Consider the following 20615-nt stretch of genomic DNA (forward strand, 5'->3'; position numbering starts at 1 on the left):
TAAGAGCACGCCGGTTATTCACTTAGTCCAGAGTTAGCCTGGCAAAAGGATAATGCGCACCACCATTGGGATGCACGCATCCTGGCCGAATGAGCCCAACGAGCGGAACGTGCGGAAGAGAAACCATCGATAAGGCGAATGCGTCAAACTGAACTTGTACCACTAACCCAGTTAGTCGCGGACCGAGTGGCACTGAAATCTCCCCAGAGAGTGCGACGTGTGGAACTGGGCCACATGTGTCCTGGCACAATGCGCATCCTGTTGCAAAAGCACACGAATGCAAGAGCCGAAGGATTCAATGTCGAAACGAACGAACTTTGGAACGCTGTCGCCGAGGTTCGATGGAGCAGTTTGAGCAGTTTGAGCGGATTTCCCAGCAACACAATCTGAAAATGTTGCGACTCAAGTCGTAATGGTCGTGTTGCTAGCCGAATGTTGGGACTCAAAAGATAATGGCCTTGCTATCGCTGGGCGGCAATTTTGTTTCGGCCCCTTATCACTTTAGAGGCGGCACGTTTTCAACGGGGTGGTGGGGAGCTCGGCCCCTTCCTGATCCCACCGATTCCACACCCATTGTATACACCTCAGTGTGATCCCAAGCTCGTCGGCGAAATGACGTCTCCCTTCGACGGCGTTGCCTGCCTCTGGCTGTCACTGATCTGGATCCAACTGGGTCTCATCAATGCCGGCCTGCAGTTCCTCATGGATTTCGTACCCCTTCGTCTGGTGCGGCTGAGAGAGATCGAGGACGACGAGCAGGAAATCCAGGGGGAGTGCACCCTGGGAGCCATCAGCATTCGTATGTTCGCCTTTTAAAGACTGCTTTAATGATTCATCTTGAATTATTATTCAAATTCATTATAATTACCTATTCTGACTACCTTTAATTTTTAGTTATGTTAAGAAAGAAATGAAAACATTGATTAATTGTATACCTTTAAGAATAGTATTGCTAGTACTAGCACGTTTCCATATAATCTAATCTTTTAATTAAAAATATTAGATTTGATTGTAAATGTAGCAAATACGAAGTATCATGGAATGAAACTAGTTTTTTCCAATCAGGTTTAGGCCAGTTAAACGGAAAATGAACCAAGTAAAACGTGAAGGAATAATACTATATTTTTAAATTTATGATATGTGCACAATGCAGTTTATCAAGATTCTTTGTATTTATTCAAATCTCAAAGGTTGATGACTTTAGATAAAAGGTAAATAGTAAAGATAATACATGCAATCAGTAGTAGATTGCCTCATTGTGAGAAATGTTGGGACATTTTCTTAAAGCCAAATCATTCTTGAATTCGAGTTCTTACAAATTTCTGCTGGATGCACGGAGTAGTTAATGCATTCCAGCTAGAGAAATTTCATTTATTTATTATGCATCTGTAGGTTATCTGGCACTGTAGAATTTCCCATTCAATCTTCGCACAGCACAACTGCAAATTTTAATTAAAAATTCATTTCTTCTCCGGACGCACAAAAAAGTGTCATTTATTTGGGGCAGAATTCGGACAGCTTGGGGTTGCTTATCTTGCGATGACATACCTTGTCAGTTCATAGAAATATATAAAACGAAATTTATGGCAAGTCGAAAGTCTTGGCCGAGTAGTGAAAAGTGGCTCCTCCGCTTCGGTGGGGCACTGCTAACCTCCTTCTTCTCCATTTCACCTATTTTGACAGTTGAAAGTTCATTTTCCGTTCGATTTGCGCACTCGGAGAGCTACAGTCCTCAATAATATTTCATTTCGCTGCCATGGGACGGGAGTTTATTCATTTGCATAATTCCCTTGTTTACAATTTGTGCGCCACAGAAAAGAGCGATTGACTTAAATGAAGTTACAACTTGGCAGCAGCAGCAGTAATAGCGGCAGCTAAGTGAAAGCAGCAGTTGCAAAATAAGAAAATTTATAATATTCAATTTATATGCACTTTTTGCATCTCCGATCTCCTCGAGGCTCCTTCGAGTTGCACCAACAAGTAGTAGGAGCTGCGGAAACGACAGAAACAACAGAAACAACTGCAACTGCTAAGCTGATAATCCCAGATTTGAAGGCGCCAACAGCTGCACCCACTTAGGCAGAGCCACGCCCCCCTACCGAGCGAATCTTTTCTGGCGCTGTGATTAATGAGATTTGTCACTGGCTTCATTTGTATTTTCCATACTGTTGACTGGGCTGGAGCAGACCAACCTACCCCCTCTCCCGCCAGCCTTGGGAGCCCACTGACATGCATATAAATTTCATAAATGCCAAGGAGCCTGCAATTGCAGGAGTCGGACCAAAAAGCGTGTCCAACAGTCCAACAGCAGCAGCAGCTGGCCGGCGAATTTGCATTTTCATTATTTTCAACTCAATTTAAAAATGAAAATCACCAAAGACAAACAGCCACGGGTCATGGGGCTGCGAAGCGGAAGGAAGTCGCTTAGCTGGCGTGCCTTATTATGATTCGCATAACAATAAAGGCCAGGACCTTCCCTCATGCGCCTCATCCCGCACCGATAACTAAGTGGCACATTAAATTTACCCGAGCCTATAATTCATTTGCTAAGTCCGCCTCGGCCTCGCTTCCACTGTTCCGCCAGTTCGGGTTCCGCTTCCATTGCTGGCCAAGATGATCATTAGAGGGGGGCCAAGGACGAGTAGAGCTTATTATAGCCCGGTTTTTGGGGTACTCTGGTATTATCCCGAAAAGGATACTGCGCACAGAGGACGCGGTTAGATCTGTACCCTTTAGATGGGAGTATTGGTCATATATGAAAACCCATCTTTATAGAATTTTGATTCCATAACAAACAATTTAATATGTTATATTAGTATAAATTTTGATTTCTGTATAAAGACTGTTCCCAACCGCACAGAAATCAACCGAAATAAACTTTCCCCCTTTGAGTTACAACGACTTCAGGGTATTCCCAGTTTCGTAGCTCTTGAAACAAGATGTGCACTTTTATTCATTTGGCTCCGTGCTTTATTATTATTTTTATTTTTAGTGATTTTGTAGCTGCAGTTCGGGTATCTCGAGTTGGTCTGTCAGCTCAACTCTCCGCTCATCCCAGTTCGCTTTTGGGCCGGCTGAGTTATGGTGGGCAATAAATTTATATGACATATAAATGTAAATAATTGAGCGGCGCGGAGCCGCCGTCTAGAGTTGTCACTGCGGTGAGGCAGAGGCTCGGAGGCTGAGAGGGTTTTTTTCGAGGGGGTTTTAAGGGGGGGCTTTAAGGGTGCCAGCGGCTTGTTGACTCCGTGATTGATGTTGGCCCACTCTGCGGCTCCTCACTTAAAAGTCCTTAATGGCCATTCTGCGTCGCGCATTTAATTTAAAGTTTTGCTGCATCGTTGTGTTACACATTTATTGTTTCTGGTTTTTTTTTACTGTACAGTAGGTATGCGAAGTTATGGGGGAAACCCATCTAGACAGTCAGGGAGAAAAGGGGGTAGGGTGAGGTCATGTCGATGCCCAGTTTCTTGATCACATAGTTGATCTGGCCCTGGCTCTTCAGACCGTAAGCCTCGAAGGGCTTCACATTGAAGCGACTGATGCGATTTCCGGAGATGCCCATGAGGAACTTGTAGTAACTGGGACGCAGCGAACGAGCCTCCAGGATTGCCGAGTGGAAGAGCACAGCCGTGAAGAATCCGTACATGAGCATCGCGAAGTGCGGCACCTCGGGCAACTTGCCCTCCGCGATGCCCCAGTTGTAGAGCAGATGCATGGACTTCCACATCAGATAACAGGCCACCGTGGTGTTCGGGAAACGGAAGAAGCCAATCGATCCGATGAGGCCAGCGGGAATGGCGAAGAGAGCATTGTCGAAACCAAATGAGTGACGCAGTCCGCAGGAAGTCGACTGAAAGTTGAATGGGGGAAGTGATAAGATATATTAAATGGTTTAACTCAGTATCTAAAAAACGGCTGGTATTGCTCACCTTGAGGAGAAGTGAGAAGATGCCCAGCGCCAATCCCAACTGCAAGGATCCTCCGTTGAAGATCTGCTTGCGCCACTGCATCTTGGACTTGAAGATCTTGGTAGTGTTGAGCAGCAGCTTTAGACCCACCGATAAGCCCACACCGCCCAGGAATGGATTTAGTCCTCCAATAAGGGCGTAGGGAACACAGCCCCTCTTGTGTGGACAACTTGGATGTTTGGCCTTCAGCATGCGGTCATAGAGCTGTACGTAGGCTGAAATGGTTTGGAAGTTGAGGGGAGCCTCGCGAGAGCTTTGCGTGGTGGTGACCACCGGCGTCTTCAGTGGACCCTCATCCTCTTTGCCCACGATCAGGGCAAGAGCCTTGAACGTCGCATCCTTGGCCACTGTCTTGTGCAATCCGGCGCGATATAAATACATCAAGGCGGTCACACTTGCTCCCATGATGAACACCTGTCCATTAGGAATGGATCGAACCCAGCCTCGTGCCTCCATCATCTTCCACAGTGTTTCGATACCCACATTGGCCACATACAATGCGAGAGGAGCACGGCGTTCTGGACGCTCGAAGGCAAGACATGAAAAGCTGGCCAGGAACGAGGGCAGCCAAGCAACTGTGCCGAAGTAGAATCCTCCCAAGATCTGACGCAAGTAGCACACGGCAAAAACAAAGAGGCCTCCATTCATCGAAAGGAACGCTGTAGACTGTAGGATTCCAGATGCAGTGCGTCTCAGATCCTTCAGCGATGGAATGCGTCCTCGCATGATCAAAGCCACCTGGGGTAGGGAATAGATGGTTACAATAGGATTCACTGAAGTTAAGTATCACTAAAACTTAGAAGGGTTATTTATAATATAACCTTTGTACTTCAAAATTCATATCAGTTGAACTGCCATATACAACGCACTTAAATAAGGTCTACATTTGTAGCCCATGTTTCCCCATTCAACTCACCACGTAAACAGTGGTGTAGGTGCGGAGACTGGGAGGGATCTCGGAGAGCATCATACCTGCCGCAGCACAGGCACAGCTCTTTGTCCACGGATGGTGATACTCATAGCAGGTGCAGTTCAAGGCTATCTCGGCCAGTTTACTTTGGGCTCCCATGATCCACTTTGAATATTGACTTATGCTCCGCCGTCTACGATTATCGAATTGGCTTCGTGAGGATGATAAAGCTTATCGAGAAGGGGCTTATCGCCAAATGTCCGAACGTGGCGCGCAGTGTCCACAATGGCCTAGTTAAATTGGAATTCCCGGATTTACGATTAATCCAGTGTAATTTCAGCTTGAAAATCTATGGAATGCTGTTACAAATATGATGATCCAACTTGCTCGATTCCCAGTAAATCACGCTGGGCATTCCTCGAATCAGCTACAGCTGGTTATCCACTTGGTCTCAGCTGAAGATTGGAATCAATAGAGTAAAAAATTATTGGATATATCACAACCATATATGTCAACTAGAAAACACGACAAGCTTCAGAAAATAACCAACGCTTACCCAATGTTTATTTAGTTGTTATGGCACGTTGGCTATTTAATAATATTTTCTCCTACTAGGAAACCACGTTATGGCCTGGTCGGCCATGAAATACAACTGACTGCCGATACCTATTCACGATTTGGCCAAGTACGGTCTGTGTGTAGACGCACTTTAAGAGCTCCATTCCTATGCCGTCGTAATCAGCACTCCCCCAAATTCCCGCAAGTGGTTCGGCTGAAGTGCGTCGGATGCAGAGGGCACCTACTTATCGCGTACACGCGAGCCGAAAGTTGGCTTACTTGCTCAATGGCGATCGGTTTGTTGTCGCTGCGTCACCTCCAGCTGGGTATTCCTTATCAATTTCCAAAGCACCCGGCATGTTCTAAGAATTCTCTTAGATATTTCTCTTGAGGGGTCATTCTCAGTTTCAGCAAACCCAAAAAAGTATTTATAATAAATGACGTATACAAATTTATATTAGATGGATAGGCAAATTCATATATTTACATAACTTCAGAAAACTTGAAAATTATAATACAATTTATTAAATCTTTATATCTCTATCACAATTAATGACCTCCTAAACAATCAGTGGAAATAGAGGGTTCGATGAGGACTTAACAATGCCCAGTTTTTTGATAATATAATCAGCCTGATCCTGACTTTGAACTCCAAAAGCCTCGAAGGATTTCATATTGAACCGGCTTAGACGACCTCCGGAAATGTTTTCGATGAACTTGAAGTAACTGGGCCGCATGGATTTTGCCTCCAGAACCGTTGAGTGACAGAGTACAGCCGTGAAAAATCCATACATAATCATGGAGAAGTTTGGCACCTCGGGAACCTTTTTCTCGGCGACACCCCAGTTGTACAAGAGTTGCAAGGACTTCAACATCAGATACAGAGACACCGTGGTATTGGGAAAGTGTAGAAGGCCAAAAGATCCTATTAAGCCAGATGGAATGGCAAAGAGAGCATTATCATATCCAAAAGAGTGACGGAAGCCACATGAAGTTATCTAAAAGATAGTTTTTAAATTAGCTTAAATTCATTTTGAATAATTTTGACTCACCTTAAAAAGGAGTGAAAATATGCCGAGCGCTATGCCCAACTGCAGAGAACCCTTGTTGAAGATCTGCTTGCGCCACTGCATCTTTTGCTGGAGTATCCTCGAAATGTTGAGCAGGAGCTTGAAACCCACATGAAGACCCACACCGCCCAGAAAAGGTTTAACTCCACCAAGCAGGGCGTACACCGCACAGCCAAACTGGTGAGGACAGCAGGGATGTTTGAGGGTGGTCAGGTGATTGTAGATTTTAAGGTACGACGTAATGCATCGAAAATTTAGGCTTCCTAGGTTAGATCTCTGGGGTATGATCCCCGTAGAGGGCTTTAGCGGACCCTCCTCCTCATTGCCTATGATCACACCCAATCCTTTAAAAGTCGCATCCTTGGTAACAGTCCTGTGCAATCCGGCACGATATAGATACATCAAAGCGGTGATACTGACTCCCATGATGAGCACCTGTCCGTTGGCAATGGATCGCACCAGTCCTCGGGCCTCTAGCATTTTCCACAGCGTTTCGATGCCCACATTGGCCACATACAATGCCAGTGGAGCACGGCGCTGCGGACGCTCGACTGCCAGCGATATGGAGCTCACCAAAAGAGCTGGCACCCAGGCTGCGGTACCGAAGTAGAAACCACCGAGAAACTGGCGCACCAGGCAAATAGCGAGGACAAAGAGGCTTCCATTTAGTGAAAGGAAAGCCGTCGACTGCAGAGTACTGGCTAAAGTCCTGCCAAGGTCCTTGAGCGATGGAATGCGCCTGCGCATCAAAAGTGCCAACTGAAAGTTATTCGATATCAGTTATATACACTCCTAGGATTCATAGATTAAATAAAACATGATTAACTCACCATGTAGACCATGCTATAGGTCTTAAATGTGCCAGGGATTAGGGATAATAGCATTCCAGCCGTCGCACAGGCGCAGCTGGAGGTCCAAGGATGCACGAACTCCTGGCAGCTGCATTTGAAGGCGGCCTCAGCCAGTTTACTCTGTGCTGCCATTATCCAATTTGAACACACGGAAATGACGGTGGAACTTCTGGCTTTGCTTATCGAATGCAGACGACTGATAATGTTAATCACAACCCTTGAATTGGCTCAGATAATTTGCATGCATATGCACTAGTATTATGTGAAATATGCCAACCATTAATCTAAAGGTAATCCACTATCAGTTGAACCGCTTTCTGTTCATTTTCGGCGTAACCTTCCTAGAATCAACTGCCACTGGTAACCCAATAACTTCGATTTGCGCCGCACGTTTGAACCGGATCAACTATTAAGTACAACTGACTGATATTCTGGGCGATTTAGTGGCTTACGCACCTCCATCTCAAGTGCGTGCTAATCAACAGGGGGTCGCCAAGTTCGTCGATATGCAGGAACTACTTTATCTTAGGGTGTTAGTTAAACTTATGCTTATCGCACCTATGCCATGCCAGACAGAGTTTGTGGTAGATCGTCTCCCTCTGGTTTGTTTACGCTGATTCATCAAAACACGGTGAGGTTTCTCTTACTTAAGGCTCTCATAAAAAGTTTGCCATTTAGAGAGCTTTATTGAATAATTTATTGTAGAGTTTACTCCGAATAATTAGAGCTTTCTAATCAAAAAGGTGCTTTCGATTTAAAAAGAAATTTGCTCTTTACGTTTTACAAAATATATAAACTATAAATATATATTTTTTATACGATTTATTAATGCCACGAAATAAAAAAGGTCAACATATTTTACAATTCACCCAAACTAGCTTATTTTAATAATCGTTGTGCGCTCTTTGAGCGCGGGAGACTCTTGACGTATGTATGTATATACAGTTCGCAGTTGAACGCGGATATTAGGAGATATATAGGGTCCTCTGGTGGAGGCGACTGACTAAATCAAAATTGACTACTGCTGACTCAGGAGGAAAAGGAGTAGGCGGGCAAGGATGACTTTTCTACTATGTTTAGTGCCTTGATGGTGTCCAGCGCCTGTTGCTGACTGCTCAGCCCAAATACATCAAAGGCGCTCAGATTAAACTTGCTCAGTCTGCGAATGATAAGGGATTCTTAATCTACTGCTTACGCAGCGCGTGTGAACTTTGCTCACCGATCGCCCGAAATGGCCTGCAGAAACTTGTAGTAGCTGGGGCGCAGGCTCTTGGGCTCCAGGATTCCCGCATGAAAAAGCACAGCCGTGAAAAAGGAGTACAAGAAAAGCATAAAGTTGGGGATGTGTGGCACAATACCAAGCTCTTGGCCCTTTGTGCAAAGAATCTAAAGATAAAACAGTTATTGATTAAGGTAAATAATGCAGATATTGTAGCATGCTTACCTGTAGCGCCTTCCACATGACATACAAGGCTACCGTGTTATCTGGATACTGGGTGAAGGCCACAGAGGCAATTAACGACGCTGGAATTGCAAATCTGGCATCGTCCCGGTTAAAACTGTGCCGCAGCAGGCAGGACACCGACTGTCAAGGACGAAGAAATGACTCACTGCTGGTCGCCAATGTCAAAACGCTTACCTTATAGAGAAATGAAAAGCTGCCCATGAAGATGCCCAGTTGAAGAGTACCACGGTTGAAGACCAATTTCTTCCACGGCATTTTTCCAGCCGTGATTCGTTTGACGTTCATGACCAGCTTCAGGGCAACCTGAAGACCCACTCCGCCCACAAAGGGTTTAATTCCACCCATCAGAGAGTATCCAATGCAGCTTTGTTGATGCCGACAGCTTTCGTGTTTTGCGCGAATGAGATTGCTGTACACGCGCACCCAGTCGGATACAGTCGAAAAACTGACGGCGGGACGTCGGCGGTCTGGCGCAGGCTGCTCACCGGGCACTGCGGGCCCGGACTTGGCAATCGGTCCTGCTTCCTCCTTGCCCACGAAGATGCGAAGGATGTTGAAGATGGAATCCTTGGTAGTGCCAGTACGATAGATATAGAGAAGCGCCGCCATGCTCACGCCAAAGATGAGTGTCTGTCCATTAGGAACGGAGTGCACCCATCCCCTCGATTCTGCCATTTTCCACAGCGCTTCAGTGGCCACATTGGCAACGTAGAGAGTGAGTAGTGGTCGGCGGGCTGGTCTCTCCACCAAAATGGCCGAAAACGAAGCGAAAAAGCAGGGCACAAAGGCCACTGTGGAGAAGTGGTATCTTCCGAGCATGTGCCGCAGTGCACAGTTGTACAGAATGAAGGTGTAGGCATTGGTCACTAGGAAAGCCGTCGATTGGATGATCCCCAGCAGCGTCTTGCGCAGATCCTCGCGACTGGGAAAGCGGTGGCGCATCAGCAACGACAGGGCGTAAACTATTGTGTAGACCCGCAGGCAGTAGGGCGTGGCCGATAGTAGTATACCGGCGGTGGCGCTCACGCAGTGGTCCGTCCATGGGTGCTGGAACTCCTTGCAAGTGATGCACAGTGGATCGATCAGCTTGCTTTGTCCCGCCATTTTGGAATGTAGATCTGCAAACAAATTGTGTTTTCATTTTTAATAACTGATCACTTAGTTTTAAAAATACGTTATATAATGATTATATGATCATTAGATGGATAAGCCCACCTATGGACTGATATACGAAAGGATTAATGAGTTATACAAGAACCTGCCGGGCACGATTATCTCTCTCAAAATCGGAACACATTTATAAATTAAAACTTTGCCACTTTAATACGTTAATTATAGTAGATATGATACCATTGTCATTCGGTTTTGATAAGCGTACACACTGAATGATAAGAAGCTTTGGTAAGATATGGTAAGATTGTAGTAACGAAACTATAGTTGTTACCCATTTACCATAATTTAATAAAAATTTAAATTAATTTTGAGTGGTTGGAATAAATTTAATGGTTAGTCACCGCATATGAGGTGGCCGGGTCCGAGTCCGTTTTTTAACCTTTAATCTTATCTTCGAGCTAAGAACGTACAAGCTGTTATTGCTCTTCTTTCGGCGCTATCGATTGATCCACTGAACTTGAAAATAGATCCGAATTTTGATTCGGTTTGGTTAATATGTTTGTTATTCCCGGGGGAGAACTGCGACAACTGCTGGCCAGGCCAGAACTGACTTATTCCAAGGAACGGAATACGGATTACAGCTGTTCGTCGGGTATCTGTGGCAATTTACTGCTGTCAATCGATAAGATATACGACAGATTAGCCGTTGCGGGGGATTTGGCAAAGGCATGAACAAAGGTGACACGAAATACGTAGGTTTGGTTATCTTAATTGATAAGGAAGTGATCGAAAAATATGGAAGAACATTTAAGATACTTTTCCACGAGTAAAACTCATCTATTGTCAATGTCAATTAGAAGAGAAATCAAAGAATCATTAAGGTTATTATGCTGCGATAAGATTAGTTGAATTTTTAACGAACGAGGGACTTTTTTTAATAGTATTTATTGTTAAGATTATCGTAAACCTAAAGCACTTTAGATTACAGCCATAAACAAAGCTATGTTTTTAATAGGCCCTTCAAATCGAACCACCTGCAACGAGCTGCTATCTCTCGAACTTGGCAACCGACTTTTCTTGCCCGCGATTTGCATGAGAAACCATATGGATGAAGCCAAGGCACTAACCGCGGGGTCAACTTCGAGATCTTTGCGCAATCTAAATGAGAGCCGCGATTTAAATACAGTACTGAAAAAAAAACAACAAAAAACCCAGCTAATCTGCATTGTCGAAGTGAAGAGGGAGGCACTTACGCTGGAACTACTGGACACTTGACGGCGGCAATAAACTGATCACTCTCTAATCGCACCTTGATTTCCAATATTGGTTACTTAATATGCTGTTTGATGTTTGTTCAGTCTGAGATTTATAGTTGCAACTTTTCCAGCTCTTCGAGTTGAGAACTTGACAATATGTGACAGCTAAGTGACGCCGACTGGAGTCCCGGATTGAGATGTGAGTGTAAAGCACTGATTGCCCCGATTCCGGACCTCGCCCCCCCTCACCAACGGACGCGAAATCGGGCGGGGGTATTTTAATGGATAATGGATGGCGTTGTATGGGGCGGGCAGAGTCCAACAACAACAAGTGGTTGGGCGGAGTGGTAAACGCTTTCTGAGTCTGCTGCCGTTGAGCAGCAAATGCTGCGCCCTTTAGCAGGCCACCAACTGCATTTTTCTAGTATCCGCGCGACTTTAATCACTAATTTATCAGCTCTATTTTGACGGGAATTGCGCTTTGTAAACAATAATAAGGCGAACTGATGGCTATCGACTGCGCCTGTTGCCTATCGCGTTATCGATAGACGGGCGGAGACACATGGTGGCCAGTGCTGTAGAATTCAGCTTTTGAGCGCTGCTCTTGCGCGCGAGTTTTGAATGCGAAATTTGTGAACTAATTGGATCAATCCTGTTTATGTATGTATAAAGCAAATGTATAAAAAAGGTTCTGTTTCGTATGAAATATATTTCTCTTTCCATTTTTTAAAATTTGCACATTTCTTATTAAACCTGTTAACTTAAAATTGTTATATCTCTTTCAAATATTTGTATTGATTTGTGTAATTTCTTAATAAAGCTGTATATATATGGAAAAAATATGAATGGGATTGAGCATAACTTATTTTCTCCACATTTCAATTTACTTTGTTTATTTAGTAGTATAGGAACAGTATTCTTCGTTCCTAATTAAACAATATATTTCACCTAGAGTGGAATTTAATTGGCTGAAAATTATCCTCCTAAGCTGTAGATTCCGCTCTTGCTCATCCTGTTTTCCATTTTCCTTTGCCTGCCGCCCACGCGTTGCTCGAATTTTCATTTGTGAATCCTGTGGCCTCTGAGGCCACAATTCGTGCCACAATCAACTCAGACTCCATCCCGACTACCAAAGCACTTGGCCTGCCAAAATGGTAGACTCAGGCAAAGACTCTCTGCCTGCACAATCAATTGGATTTCGGTTGTAGTTCATAAAGTGTATCTGTGCATGTCTCTGGCTGAGCACTTGTTCCACTTTCAATTCCAGCGTCCTTTTGCTCCATCTCCTGCCTATTTTCATTTACGCATGCACTAAAAGAATAACTTAACGAAAAATGATAATATCAATAAATATTTATTTTTATATGAAAAGACATACTGTAAGACATAAAACTAAATTCTTCTTAACTGTCTATTGTAAGTTTATTCCGTTTTTACTCCACATTTTTTCAGTGTTGAGAAGCTCTTTCGGTGCGGTTGACAAGGCTCAGCGGATATACAAAATATTTCGTTATTGTTTGTTGGCTGCTCCCCTGCCGTTGCTCTTGCTTTGGCTGTTGCTTTTGCCATTTACCTGTGGCACGGCTTATTTTGAAAAGCCAAAAGCGCTTAAGTAGTTTATTCGGTTCCAGGCCTAAACTGAGATGGCAGCTGGGGTGAGTCCTGGTTCAGATCCTTTCCACCTTTGCGGTCGCTGCGTAACTCCACTTTTGCCGTTTCCCGCTCAAATGCTTAGCGAAATTGCGGCCGCTTTGTGTGATTCGCCTGTTTTTGCTGCGGCTTAAGCATGGTGTTGCTTTTTGGGGGTGTAGAGTGCCGTGTATATCAAATATACTTGACTCTGTCAGGACCTGGCACTCACTTAATTTACTCGAGGTGTTTTGGGGTTGCTTCTCCGTCCCTGACATCCCGGGCTAAAGCCTTGTTTCTGACGTGCCGCTAAGTAAGCACTTAAAAGGCAAGGACCCTATTGTTGGTGTTAATCTAAGGTTGCCCCGCTTTCTTTGGGGTTCAATTGGCAATTAGCACGGTCGCAGGACGGACCAGGTTGCAAGACAGACCAGGTTGCAGGACAGACCAGGTTGCAGGTTGCAGGTCGAATGCAGGATAATTGTGAAAATAGCTGGCAGCAGCACATACACACGAGGACCTTGTGAGCTGTCAATCCGGCAGCCACTTAGGAATCAATTTGTCCAGCGATCCGTGCGATTAATATGCAGCGAGCTACAAGGAACGGATTTTCCGAATCCACAGCCAACTTGGGATTATGTTTGGGTTGGGTTGCCCATTGAGTTGCTTGACCACACCGTCCTACGACTCCACCCACTCCCTCACTGGTTCGCCAAATTCGCCGTCTCTCCGGCATTTATAGACTTGTCTTGGGCTCATTTATCCTGGTCGGCAAACCAAGCCGAGAACCCAAAAACCCCCCGGCGCTGCTTAATGTGGAGGTCCTGTCCAGGTCCAGCCGCCTGCATGTGGCCATTTGTTTAGGCCCTCTACGTGTGTGCGGTTGCGTCCAAATGTGTTCAATTAAGCGGTAATAAATTGTTCATTTGCTCATTGGTGCGCACGGCCATTACGAGAACGGCAGGGTTAAGGGGGACAGGATCTACGGCCGAAGGAGACATTGTCGTCACTGTAATATTTCATGGGTACCAGCAGCGTACATTGATGCAAATCCTGCCATTAGCAAGCCTTTTGCATAATACACAATTAATTTTGCACAAACTTGTTATTTTATTAATTGCTTTCATTCGCTTATTTCTTATTTACCCCCCGTCCTCGATCACAGTGTGGTTAACCGGAACGTGGTATTGGTGCTAGCCCGGGTCAAAACAATGGGCCTGAATCGTCAATATACGTGGCCGGACCTTCTGACCAAGGAGTCAGCCGGAACGATGATTGTGACCATCTCGATTTCCCATTTACCACTTGTGCAGACCAGAAAGTGTGGCCAAGACCGCACTGACTTCACTTCAAAATATAAATGTTGTGGCTTCTGCTAACGAACAGAGTGCCAAAACAGACATTTTCCACTCCGCCCAACAAAAAACCCCAATCCCAACCCATGAGCTCTTTTGTTTTCTTTCTTCTTGTTTTCGTCCAAAGTCACACATGTTCGCCGAGGAGTAAATGTGTCAAATGTCGCACAGCCATGGAAAACCGAGAGACAATTGCCGCAATTCCAACCAGATTCTTGTCGGCCGGATGTTGTAGGCAAATGTAAAATTAACAATGGATTATGTCCGCCACTTACTTTTAACTGGTTTTTATATTAAATTAAATGGCAGTAGATTATGATGGTTGACTTTAAAGAATTGCGCTAAAGTTGCATAGAGTTTGATATAAATATTATTAAAAATGACAGTTTCAAAAAATTGTGAGTTCATTTTGGCCTGAAAGTCAGAAAAGCGACTTTGGCTGAAATAGGACCTATACCAAAAAGAGGTTTTCTACATAACTCGCGTAAAAATGGTCATATAGCGAAAAGAATAACTTTTTTGTAGAGCTTATTACCAATGCTAACGATCCCTATCACTAGTTTGGGAATTTTTGAAAATTAATTTTTGGGCCAATTTTTGCATTTTTTATAAGGGGTAACATCATCAAAATTGCAAAAAATTTCAAAAAATTAAAATTTTTAAATTTGAATGCAATTTTGTTAGGAATTCGATTACGAGCTCAACGAGGTATTACATTTCATATTTCGACCATTTTTTATGTTTTTATGCCCAAAAAATCACGATTTTCCGGCAACTTAGGCCATTTAAGGCGTACAACGGAATTAAGTTCTGTTTTACATAAATTACAATATATATTCTATAAGGATTCCATATGCTACCATATGCAAATTTGTTTACTTGGTAGGAACAACAGCAGCGTAAACAGCACCAAAATCAATTCCCCTTGTCCCACCCAAGGTGCAATATTTCCTTAAACGAAATTAGTTTGCTGCTCATAAAACTTTTCCACGAAGTTTCCGCTGCCCACATACCACACCCACACCCAATCCCACTCCCACTGCCACACTTACTGCGATCCTGAGAGTCCAGGTAAACTTTTTGGGGGTATGTGTGCATATAATAACTTTGGTCTGCCGCCGTTGGGTGGATGTGTTTGGGGGATAGGTTGGGTGGTGGCTCCTCCACCGGAAATCTTGTTAACCTGCATGGCTCTTCACCCGGGATCCTGGACTTGAGACATGAAAAGTTTGGTGCGGCTGGCTGGCCAGTGGGTCCCAGAGCTTTAATTGTATTTCAAGTTCCAGGTTGTACTTGTCCGTTCCGCCCCTCACATCCGCCCACTTTTTTCCACCCGCGCCTTCAATTTCCATGCGTGATAAATGGCAAAAATGGAAAATTCGTTCGTTTGCTTTTGACCCGCTTGGTTCGCTTTTAGCACTGCGATTCGCTGTCCGCGATGGAAGCAACATTTCAGGGCTTTTGTCTTTCAATTTGGCCCGAAAAATCTCTTTTGGCCAGTTGTGGCGGAATTTAACGCCCCCACCCCAGATTTCTTCCTCACTTGTAAGCGCTCTGTTTGCATTTCCATGGCATAGTTTTGTGGGGCAACGCACATAACTGGATTTAGGATCTAATCGGCTGGACGCGTGCGTACAGTAAAAACTAGCTAAGTATGGAAAGCAATCATATGCACCAAAAGTGGCGAGGATTAGGTACTGACTTTATTTTCTAATGTTAAGACTAAGCTCTTAATATTTAATAATTATTTTCAGAATACCGTAGTAGATTGCCTGTCTTGATGGATTTTACTAAGGATGTTTCACTGGGACGCGCTGTATAATTGGGGTAACGTGTTCTGTTGGAGTATCTCATTCTGTTTATGTGGTCCCACCCCCTTCTTCTAAGCTGTACTGTTGAAAACTGAAAAGATTTAATTTATTTCAAGTGAGAGCGAAAGAAGACTTCACTTCGGTGGGATTAGACTTGGGTGTGATGCGCTGCTACCGATTCGCTTTCGAATTGCATTTATTCAAACGTTTCAATTGCTTTCCGTCGGATTCAATCTTCGAGTGATTTATTGTGTTGCCCAGAATGGCGAAGGAGGAAGGAGGAGGAGGAGCCGTGGGTGGTTAGGGAACTGGGGACTTGGATGGGAATCGTGATTGCGTTTGCCTAGGCATAACAATTATCCACTGTTTATGTAAGCGAAATCAATAATTAAGTTGTGAACGAAGCCCTGAATTAGAAGCATTATAAATTCGACTCAATGCATTAACTGTAAACAGTTCTATAATTATGTCATTACTTTGCATAACAAATGCTGCGTGTGCCTTGAGCAGAAGTCTATAAAGGAATTCCAGCCATAACTTATTCGATTATTTCCACGTCGGAAAATGAAGTTCATGAAGTACGCAGTTTTCTTTTACACTTCGGTGGGCATTGAGCCATATACGATTGATTCGCGTCCCAAAAAAGTGAGCCTTTGGTCAAATCTTCTCTTCTGGGCCAATGTGATCAATTTAAGTGTCATTGTATTCGGAGAGATCCTCTATCTGGGTGTGGCCTATTCGGATGGAAAGTTCATTGATGCCGTCACTGTACTGTCCTATATCGGATTCGTAATAGTGGGCATGAGCAAGATGTTCTTCATTTGGTGGAAGAAGACCGATCTTAGCAATTTGGTTAAAGAATTGGAGCACATCTATCCAAATGGTAAAGCTGAGGAGGAGGTGTATCGGTTGGATAGCTACCTGCGATCCTGTTCACGGATTAGCATTACCTACGCAATTCTCTACTCCGCGCTCATCTGGACCTTCAATCTGTTCAGTATCATGCAATTCCTCGTCAATGAAAAGTGGCTCAAAATCCGAGTGGTCGGCCAAACGTTACCATATTTGATGTACTTTCCCTGGAACTGGCATGAGAACTGGACATATTATGTGCTGCTGTTCTGTCAAAACTTCGCAGGACATACTTCGGCATCGGGACAGATCTCTACGGATCTTCTGCTCTGTGCTGTGGCTACCCAGGTGATTATGCATTTCGATTACTTGGCCAGGGTGGTGGAAAATCAAGTATTAGATGGCGATTGGAACGAAAACTCAAGATTTTTGGCAAAAACTGTACGATATCATCAGCGCATTCTTCGGCTAATGGACGTTCTCAACGATATATTCGGCATACCCCTACTGCTTAACTTCATGGTCTCCACTTTTGTCATTTGCTTTGTGGGATTCCAAATGACCGTGGGTGTACCGCCGGATATCATGATTAAGCTCTCCCTGTTCTTGTTCTCGTCCTTGTCGCAGGTGTACTTGATATGCCACTATGGCCAGCTGATTGCCGATGCGGTAAGAGCCTTTAGAGTATATGTTAATTAGATATAAATATTCAATTAACATATTTTTAGAGCTCAAGCTTATCGATTTCTGCATATAAGCAGAATTGGCAAAATGATGACATCCGCTATCGTCGGGCTCTGGTATTCTTTATAGCTCGACCTCAGAGGACAACCTATCTTAAAGCTACAATTTTCATGAATATAACAAGGGCCACCATGACGGAGGTAAGATAAAATTCGATATATTATTAAGAGTAAATATTATATATATGTTTTCAGCTTCTTCAGGTATCCTACAAATTTTTCGCTCTGCTTCGTACCATGTACATAAAGTAAACATCTATTCTTAGTTTAGTTCACTTATTAGGATTAAGTTTTAATGAAAATATATGTACTAACTGATTAGCATTATATTTTTAAGATGACGTGCTCATCGTAATTAGTATTATTTGAAAAACCTTTGGTCTTGAACCATCTGGAATCGTTGCACCTGTTAAATCTACAAAGCACGCGAAAAGGATTCGCAAGTACTTAAGCATTACCTTCAAGGGTGCTTAGTTATTATTTTCTTATTTAATATTTAACACATTTGCAAAAGGCTATAAAAGCCCTGAACCTTTCTAAGGACACTCAATCAAAAAAGGACAATTCTCTAGCTCAGTTCCCAACGACCTAAAGGATGGAGAAGTTGATGAAGTACGCTAGCTTCTTCTACACAGCAGTGGGCATACGGCCATATACCAATGGTGAAGAGTCTGAAATGAGCAAACTTATATTTCGCATAGTTTTTTGGTCCAATGTGATTAACCTGGGCATCGTTGGATTGTTTGAGGGCATTTACATTTACAGTGCCTTCAAGGATAATAAGTTCCTGGAAGCAGTCACTGCATTATCCTACATTGGCTTCGTCAGCGTAGGCATGAGCAAGATGTTCTTCATCCGGTGGAAGAAAACGGCTATAACTGAACTGATAAATGAACTGAAGGAGATCTATCCGAATGGTTTGATCCAAGAGGAAAGATACAACCTGCCGATGTATCTGGGCACGTGCTCCAGAATCAGCCTTACCTATTCCTTGCTCTACTCTGTTCTCATCTGGACATTCAACTTGTTTTGTGTAATGGAGTATTGGGTCTATGACAAGTGGCTCAACATTCGAGTGGTGGGCAAACAGTTGCCGTACCTCATGTACATTCCCTGGAAATGGAACGATAACTGGTCGTACTATCCACTGTTATTATGCCAGAATTTTGCAGGATACACATCTGCAGCTGGTCAAATTTCAACCGATGTCTTGCTCTGCGCGGTAGCCACTCAGTTGGTAATGCACTTCGACTTTCTTTCAAATAGTATGGAACGCCACGAACTGAGTGGAGATTGGAAGAAGGACTCCCGATTTCTGGTGGATATTGTGAGGTATCACGAACGTATCCTCCGCCTTTCTGATGCAGTAAACGATATATTTGGCATCCCACTACTACTCAACTTCATGGTATCCTCGTTCGTCATCTGCTTCGTGGGATTCCAGATGACTGTTGGAGTTCCGCCGGATATAGTTGTGAAGCTCTTCCTATTCCTTGTCTCCTCGATGAGTCAGGTCTATTTGATTTGTCACTATGGTCAACTGGTGGCGGATGCTGTAAGTTTATCTTTATGGAGCTTCCTTCATTTAATACGTTTTTTGTTTTCAGAGCTACGGATTTTCGGTTGCGACCTACAATCAGAAGTGGTATAAAGCCGATGTGCGCTATAAACGGGAATTGGTTATTATGATAACTAGATCGCAGAAGGTAACTTTCCTAAAGGCCACTATATTCTTGGATATTACCAGGTCCACTATGACAGATGTACGCAACTGAGTATAGTCAGAGTGAGTTTAAATTTAATGATTGTACTTCTTCCAGCTGCTTCAAATATCGTACAAGTTCTTCGCCCTGCTGCGCACCATGTATACCCAATAGGGATGACCAGGAAAGATCCCTCAATTCCTAATCCCGCCTCTATGTGCCTCGCACAATGCTTTCAAAGGCTCAACGCGAACTTAATTATGCGGAGGCACGAGCTCCACGCATGTCCATCGCCTCTTCGACACAGGCAAAAAACGTAGTAATCTTTTTAGCGCAGCGAGCTCCCACTGAAAAGGCAGTTCTACGGCTCCACTGGAGAGCGAGAAAATATGTTGCTACAAAAGAAAATTGCAGAGTACATTTTACACTTCACTGCACACAAGTTGCGCTTATGAGTTTTCACTGCTCGTTGTGCTCTATATTGAAGTCAGCTTGATTTCCCTTCAAATTGAAGAATCAGAGTTTGGCTCACTTTGAAATACTTTAAGGTAGCTGCACCTAAGATAGCACGAAATATACGATAGCAAGAAAGCGTTTAAATATATTGCAATTTTATATTTATTATAACTTTGAGCTTAAGGGTGTTAAATGCTTCTACATTAAATTCAGTACTATTGGTTAAAGGATATTTCTTACAACGTCGAGTTTGGCGTTTGGAGAAAAGTGTTGCGAGAAAATGAGAAAAGGGGAAAGCTCCTTGCGAAGGCAGTGGACAACAAAACCGTTTGATGGCATCTAATGCAGTTTTCCCATGATGTGTGGCTGTGTGTACGCACTCAACAATATTAGCAATTTATGCATTGGAGCGTGTCCTGTGCTAAAATGAATGACGAGGACGGGACAGGATGTGGGAGTTTCTCGCATAATATTTTCATTTTGACGGAATCCGACAGCACCTGCATAGTTATTGTTTGAGAACGCCGTGTGCATGAAATTTTATGAAAACGGATTTTTTTGGTCAGCAATCCCAGTTTTCAAAACGTAGCGAAGACCCTGTCAATTTCCCTTGCCTAAAATGCGACACATTTTTTATGTGCAAGGTTTACTTTCTTATTTATTTTGTGCTTTTTTTCCTGTCCTATGTGTGTGTGCTTTGGCTCTTTTTGGGGATTTATTTTTCATTTGAAATTTTTACAAAGCTCCCAATGTGCTACAATTTAATTTCTGGTCACGTTCTGGCCGATTTCCAAATGGCAACAGTTACAGCAACAGCATTATATGAGGTTGAAAAAGTCTTTCAATATCTCACGCTGTCATATTGCATAATT

At 43.7% G+C, this 20615-nt stretch overlaps 6 protein-coding genes across 12 annotated transcripts; 3 read left to right on the forward strand and 3 right to left on the reverse strand.

Moving 5' to 3' along the window:
• Window positions 1-602: 602 nt before the first annotated feature.
• LOC6607253 lies at window positions 603-11246 on the forward strand. 2 transcript variants are annotated; one of them, XM_032721337.1, is made up of 2 exons: window positions 603-799; window positions 10954-11246. In XM_032721337.1, exons 1-2 carry the CDS (start codon window positions 613-615, stop codon window positions 11211-11213), a joined length of 447 nt encoding a protein of 148 aa, XP_032577228.1. In that variant the 5' UTR covers window positions 603-612; the 3' UTR covers window positions 11214-11246. The 2 variants fall into 2 exon arrangements, with proteins under 2 accessions (XP_032577228.1, XP_032577229.1); XM_032721338.1 differs by lacking the exon at window positions 10954-11246 and having other exon boundaries at window positions 603-1137.
• LOC6607254 (transmembrane protein 135) lies at window positions 3322-5545 on the reverse strand. Of its 2 annotated transcripts, XM_032721336.1 has the most exons (4): window positions 5438-5545; window positions 4888-5336; window positions 3933-4709; window positions 3416-3853 (listed from the first exon to the last, which is right to left on the reverse strand). In XM_032721336.1, the coding sequence occupies exons 2-4, from the start codon at window positions 5038-5040 to the stop codon at window positions 3416-3418; spliced, it is 1368 nt and encodes a 455-aa protein (XP_032577227.1). In that variant the 5' UTR covers window positions 5041-5336; window positions 5438-5545. The 2 variants fall into 2 exon arrangements, with proteins under 2 accessions (XP_002032033.1, XP_032577227.1); XM_002031997.2 differs by lacking the exon at window positions 5438-5545 and having other exon boundaries at window positions 3322-3853; window positions 4888-5040.
• LOC6607256 (transmembrane protein 135) lies at window positions 5942-7492 on the reverse strand. Its single transcript, XM_002031999.2, has 3 exons — window positions 7340-7492; window positions 6492-7268; window positions 5942-6437 (listed from the first exon to the last, which is right to left on the reverse strand). Exons 1-3 carry the CDS (start codon window positions 7490-7492, stop codon window positions 6000-6002), a joined length of 1368 nt encoding a protein of 455 aa, XP_002032035.2. The 3' UTR covers window positions 5942-5999.
• LOC6607257 (transmembrane protein 135) lies at window positions 8166-11280 on the reverse strand. 2 transcript variants are annotated; one of them, XM_002032000.2, is made up of 5 exons: window positions 11192-11280; window positions 9000-9943; window positions 8805-8945; window positions 8580-8746; window positions 8166-8519 (listed from the first exon to the last, which is right to left on the reverse strand). In XM_002032000.2, exons 2-5 carry the CDS (start codon window positions 9927-9929, stop codon window positions 8390-8392), a joined length of 1368 nt encoding a protein of 455 aa, XP_002032036.1. In that variant the 5' UTR covers window positions 9930-9943; window positions 11192-11280; the 3' UTR covers window positions 8166-8389. The 2 variants fall into 2 exon arrangements, with proteins under 2 accessions (XP_002032036.1, XP_032577226.1); XM_032721335.1 differs by lacking the exon at window positions 11192-11280 and adding an exon at window positions 10409-10536.
• Window positions 11281-16520: 5240 nt separating this feature from the next.
• Window positions 16521-17913, forward strand: LOC6607258 (odorant receptor 85c). 3 transcript variants are annotated; one of them, XM_032722219.1, is made up of 4 exons: window positions 16522-17189; window positions 17469-17510; window positions 17570-17725; window positions 17780-17913. In XM_032722219.1, the coding sequence occupies exons 1-4, from the start codon at window positions 16554-16556 to the stop codon at window positions 17834-17836; spliced, it is 891 nt and encodes a 296-aa protein (XP_032578110.1). In that variant the 5' UTR covers window positions 16522-16553; the 3' UTR covers window positions 17837-17913. The 3 variants fall into 3 exon arrangements, with proteins under 3 accessions (XP_002032037.1, XP_032578111.1, XP_032578110.1); XM_002032001.2 differs by having other exon boundaries at window positions 16521-17510; XM_032722220.1 differs by lacking the exon at window positions 17469-17510 and having other exon boundaries at window positions 16521-17189.
• Window positions 17914-18072: 159 nt separating this feature from the next.
• Window positions 18073-19921, forward strand: LOC6607259 (odorant receptor 85b). 2 transcript variants are annotated; one of them, XM_032722218.1, is made up of 3 exons: window positions 18073-19139; window positions 19192-19290; window positions 19405-19921. In XM_032722218.1, the coding sequence occupies exons 1-3, from the start codon at window positions 18180-18182 to the stop codon at window positions 19459-19461; spliced, it is 1116 nt and encodes a 371-aa protein (XP_032578109.1). In that variant the 5' UTR covers window positions 18073-18179; the 3' UTR covers window positions 19462-19921. The 2 variants fall into 2 exon arrangements, with proteins under 2 accessions (XP_032578109.1, XP_002032038.1); XM_002032002.2 differs by having other exon boundaries at window positions 18094-19139; window positions 19192-19347.
• Window positions 19922-20615: the final 694 nt, after the last annotated feature.

Source organism: Drosophila sechellia, chromosome 3R (genome assembly GCF_004382195.2).
Source record: "Drosophila sechellia strain sech25 chromosome 3R, ASM438219v1, whole genome shotgun sequence".
Classification (NCBI taxonomy): domain Eukaryota; kingdom Metazoa; phylum Arthropoda; class Insecta; order Diptera; family Drosophilidae; genus Drosophila; species Drosophila sechellia.